Here is a 4,871-nt window from a genome sequence, read left to right on the forward strand (position 1 = left end):
AGCATATGTTCCTGTATTGGTCAGCAGTTTCTTTTGGTGAGTTATGTAAAATCTGGGATATCTCTCTGCTGCCTTCTTTCTAACTCATTCCCTTTCTCCTCACTCTGCAAATGTCCAGCCACTATTCCTCTTCAGTTTGCTTTAATGACCCCATTTAAATATTTATGAAAAAATAAAAGCCATTACATGGAAACTGCTTCCTTCCCAACATCACATCTATGCAGTTTGATGGATGAAGTAAACTTGCTCCAACCTAAGGGCATGCTCTGCTTCTGCTTTGCAACCCAGCTGCTCTCGGAGATACTATTTCTGCAATTTTTTCTCATTCTTCCTGCAATTTCTTCCTCTCTGCTGGATTATTTCAAGAGTTTGCAAAACATCTTCCAGTTGCTTTAATAATAAAACAACAACAAAATAAACTCTAAGGCATTAAAGAAAGAATTATAAAAGTGGAAAGGGAGTTGATACAGGGTTGGAATCTTATAGAAAAGATTATTGCAGATTTTAGGAAATCTAGAGACTGAGGGAAGTTTATCATTTCAGATCTTAAAGTTTTGAGTAGGCATGAAACTTTGTGAATAGAGAAGAATGCTGAAACCCTTGAATATTTGTTAGACATAAGAGGCTTTATCTGATTTATTTCTTACATTCCAAAGAAAATATTGAAGGCAATGAGAAACCACAGTGTTGTTTCTGAGTTCATCCTCCTTGGGCTGTCTGCTGACTCCCAGATCCAGGCTCTGCTCTTTGTGCTGTTCCTTGTTGTTTACCTCCTGACTCTGATGGGGAACCTGCTGCTGCTGCTGGTGATCAAGGCTGATTCTCACCTCCACGCCCCCATGTACTTCTTCCTGGGACAGTTGTCCTTCCTGGATCTCTGCCACTCCTCTGTCAGTGTGCCCAAGCTGTTGGAGAACCTTCTGTCTGAGAAGAAAACCATCTCAGTAAAGGGCTGCCTGGCTCAGGTCTTCTTTGTGTTTGCCACTGGAGGCACTGAATCCTGCCTGCTTACTGTCATGGCCTATGACCGCTATGTTGCCATCAGCTCCCCTCTGCTGTACAGCCAGATGATGAACAGACAGCTGTGTATAGGGCTGGTGTGGGGCTCATGGAGCTTGGCTTTTCTGGATGCTCTTATCAATATCCTTGTAGCTCTCAATTTAGACTTCTGTGAGGCTCAAAATATACACCACTTCAGCTGTGAGCTGCCGTCTCTCTACCCTTTATCTTGCTCTGACGTGTCTGCAAGTTTTACTGCCCTGCTCTGCTCCAGCCTCCTGCATTTCTTTGGAAACTTCCTCTTGATATTTTTCTCCTATGTTCGCATTTTATCCACCATCCTGAGCATTAGCTCTGCTACAGGCAGAAGCAAGGCCTTCTCCACCTGCTCCTCCCACCTCACTGCAGTGATCTTCTTTTATGGCTCAGGGTTACTACGCTATCTCATGCCAAACTCAGGATCCACTCAAGAGTTAATCTTCTCCTTGCAGTATAGCGTGGTCACTCCTATGCTGAATCCTCTCATCTACAGCCTGAAGAACAGAGAGGTGAAGGCAGCTGTGAGAAGAATCTTAAGAAAATGTGTCTAGTGTTATAATTAATAGACTACAGAATCAAAATGATGAGGGAAGAAACTGCATAGAACTGCAATATGTAGTATCTGAATATTAAGGAGAATTTTCTGATATCAGGATCTGCAACATACCTTATATCTTTTCTTTAAAATGGTTAAGAAAAGGTGGAGTTGTTTTCCTGGTATGATACTAGTTCTGTCCTATTCAGAGGAAAATGGATGGATGAACCTCTTGTCTTACAATTTTTCTTATAAAACTATTTAGTGTATTACAGACAATATGGTAGACTTTGTTATTGCTTGCTTGTTATCTTTACCATTTCTCCAGTAACTAAATTCCATGGGTTCAGTATAGTTTCAGAGAGACTGTTAATCATGGTGTCCCCAAATCTTCTTTCCTCCCCCATTCATTATTCACTCTTTGTCCTGGCAAGTGGCTGGTATAGGAATGAGCATATGGTCAATGGCAGACCATTCACTCCCTTAGGAATTTTAATTTTCAGAATAGATTCAGAGAGGCAGAGATAAGTCTTTCTGTTTGTAGCACTCTGATAGCCTATCCCAGTGCCCCTGCTGATTAGATCACTACTGTTATCCTAGATTCTGTACTTTCAAGGAAGATTGATAAACATGATTAAACCTATATCTCTTCTTAAAGATTTTATTTATTTATTTGAGAGAGAGAGAGAGAGAAAGTGAGAGAGAGTGTCAGAATGAGATAGAGAACACAAAATGGAATTAGAGGCAGAGGAGGAGGGAGAAGCAGACTCCTCACTGAGCAGGGAGCCTGATATGGGGCTCGAGCCCAGAACCCTGGGATCATGACTTGAGCTGAAGGCAGACGCTTAACTGATTGAGCCACCCATGTGCCCCGATAAACATGAATTATATTAAGAGCATGTGATATAGGTATTTACATCATGTCAGGCACTGTTCCAAGAATTCTAAATATATTATCCCATTTAAATGTCACAACAAATGCTATAGGTAAATACTTTAGTGTCCTTGTTTCAGAGAAGAGGAAGTAGACTCAGAGAGGTAAGTGGTGGAGGTGGAATTTGGAACCAAACAGCTTATCCCAAAGCCTGTTTTCTTTACCAAGTTGACACACTGACTGTCCCTTTGGTGCTGTGGGCTACCCCAGACCTAGTTCATGAATTTCTCTTTTAATGCTTTACTCTTGTTGTTTTGTTTTAGTTCACTTAAGTAAGTCAGAATTAGATTCTGTCATTTGCAAGGAAAAGACCTAAAAGATATATTTTGGTACTGCAATTAAATTGTAGGTATAGACATCCAAAGACAACCGGGAACAATTGACCTAATGGTCAAACATTTCCAGTTGTGAGAGGGAGATACTGTTAGGTAGCTCTGCCACTCAGCCCTAATAATGCTACAGAAATGGTGGAATGTGAGAAGGTAAATGCTGTGCAGTGCATGTAACAAACTCTAGAAAGAAATCGACAGAATTTCAGCAAAAGCCCCTTAGATCATGAAACACAATTAGAGAATTACTGAGAAGGAGATTTAGAAGATTAAAATTATCATGGTCAAAAATTAATTATTATTTCTTTCTGAAATTACCTTTTAGTTTTTTTTTAATATATCCAACTGCTTTTTTAAAAATCTTTTTTTTTAAAAGATTTTATTTATTTATTTGACAGAGAGATCACAAGTAGGCAGAGAGGCAGGTGGAGGGTGGGGGGGGAAGCAGGCTCCCTGCTGAGCAGAGAGCCCGATATGGGGCTTGGCTTGATTGCAGGACCCCCCACTGAGCCACCCAGGCGCCCCCTATCTTTTAGTTTTTACTACTTTACTTACTTACCCTTCATTTTGCACTCCAGAGTAGCAGAAAATATAAACTCAAAGAGATCAAGGGCCTTTTTCTGGCAATCTTTGATACTTTTTCTAGAATATAAAATAGTTTCAAAATGCATGTTGCACAATAGCTGTATTTTTTTCTTAAAGATTTTATTTATTTATTTGACAGAGAGAGATCACAAGTAGACAGAGAGGCAAGCAGAGAGAGAGAGAGGGAAGCAGGCTTCCTGCTGAGCAGAGAGCCCGATGCGGGACTCGATCCCAGGACCCTGAGATCATGACCTGAGCCGAAGGCAGCGGCTTAACCCACTGAGCCACCCATGCACCCCAACAATAGCTGTATTTTGATTGCATAAATTTTGGGCAGAGAAACTGGGAAAATATATGGGATGAATTTCCATCAGTGGGATTCCACTGCCAAAACAGTTTGAAATAATTATAAGTAAAATAGTCTACCATGTGAATGCCAATCTTTACCTTCCTGGTGATCCTAGTTCCAAGAATTTTCTAACAGCGTGGCCATGGTTGGGTATGGTGGTTATGCAAAGGTTCAGTAACATTTTCATTCACAAAAGCTATTCTACTGTTGCCATTGGTGAAATTCATTTTGATAAAGGTCACACGCAAATTTTGTAAGATACATTATCAAATAGCTTTTATTTTTTGTTTCTATTATAAATTAAAAATTCAATTATATTTACTACTTGGTTATTTCTAGTACATAGGAATGTTGTGATATTTTGTATACTGAGCTTGTATCTGTTGACTTTGTTGAACTATCTTCCTAGTTATAATGGCTTGTTTATAGATACTATTGGATTTTAAAATTACATTTTAATTATTTCCTCTTAAATAAAAACAAATAATTTTGTTTCTTTACTATTTTCTATTTCTAATTTTTATATCTCATTATTATTATTATTATTATTATTATTATTTTAGCTTTGGGAATGATTTTCTCTTTAAAATTTTTTTTTGTTAGATTTATTTTATTTTTTGTTTTATTTTTAAATTTTCTTTTATCGTGTTATGTTAGTCACCATACAGTACATCATTAGTTTTTGATGTAGTGTTGCATGATTCATTGTTTGTATATAATTGGTGATGGGTATTAAGGAAGGCATGGATTTCATGGAGTACTGGGTGTTATTTTTATTATTTTTAAATTAAAAATTTTTTACTTGAGTATAGTTGACACACAATGTTATATTAACTTCAGGTGTACAGCACAGTGATTCAACTTCTTTATGTGTTACACTATGCTCACCACAAGTTTAGTTGCCATCTATCACTGTACAGCACTATTATAATACCATTGACATATTTCTGATGCTGTGCTTTTTATTCCCATGACTTACTCCTTCCATAACTGGAAACCCATATCTTCCTTTCCCTTTCACCCATTTTTGCCCATCCCATAACGCCATCTCTCCTATGGCAACCACCAGTTTCTTTTCCATATTTATAGGTCTGATTCTGT

General features: G+C 38.2%; 1 protein-coding gene across 1 annotated transcript; it reads left to right on the forward strand.

Moving 5' to 3' along the window:
* The first annotated feature begins 671 nt into the window (after positions 1-671).
* Positions 672-1,589, forward strand: LOC125107336 (olfactory receptor 8S1-like). The gene has a single exon (XM_047742311.1). The coding sequence runs from the start codon at positions 672-674 to the stop codon at positions 1,587-1,589; it is 918 nt and encodes a 305-aa protein (XP_047598267.1).
* The last annotated feature ends 3,282 nt before the right edge of the window (positions 1,590-4,871 follow it).

The sequence above is a fragment of the Lutra lutra genome, chromosome 8 (assembly GCF_902655055.1).
Source record: "Lutra lutra chromosome 8, mLutLut1.2, whole genome shotgun sequence".
In the NCBI taxonomy this organism is placed as follows: Eukaryota; Metazoa; Chordata; class Mammalia; order Carnivora; family Mustelidae; genus Lutra; species Lutra lutra.

Coding starts and splice junctions, on each gene's coding strand:
- LOC125107336 (XM_047742311.1), top strand. CDS start 672: ATGAGAAACCACAGTGTTGTTTCTGAGTTCATCCTCCTTGGGCTGTCT.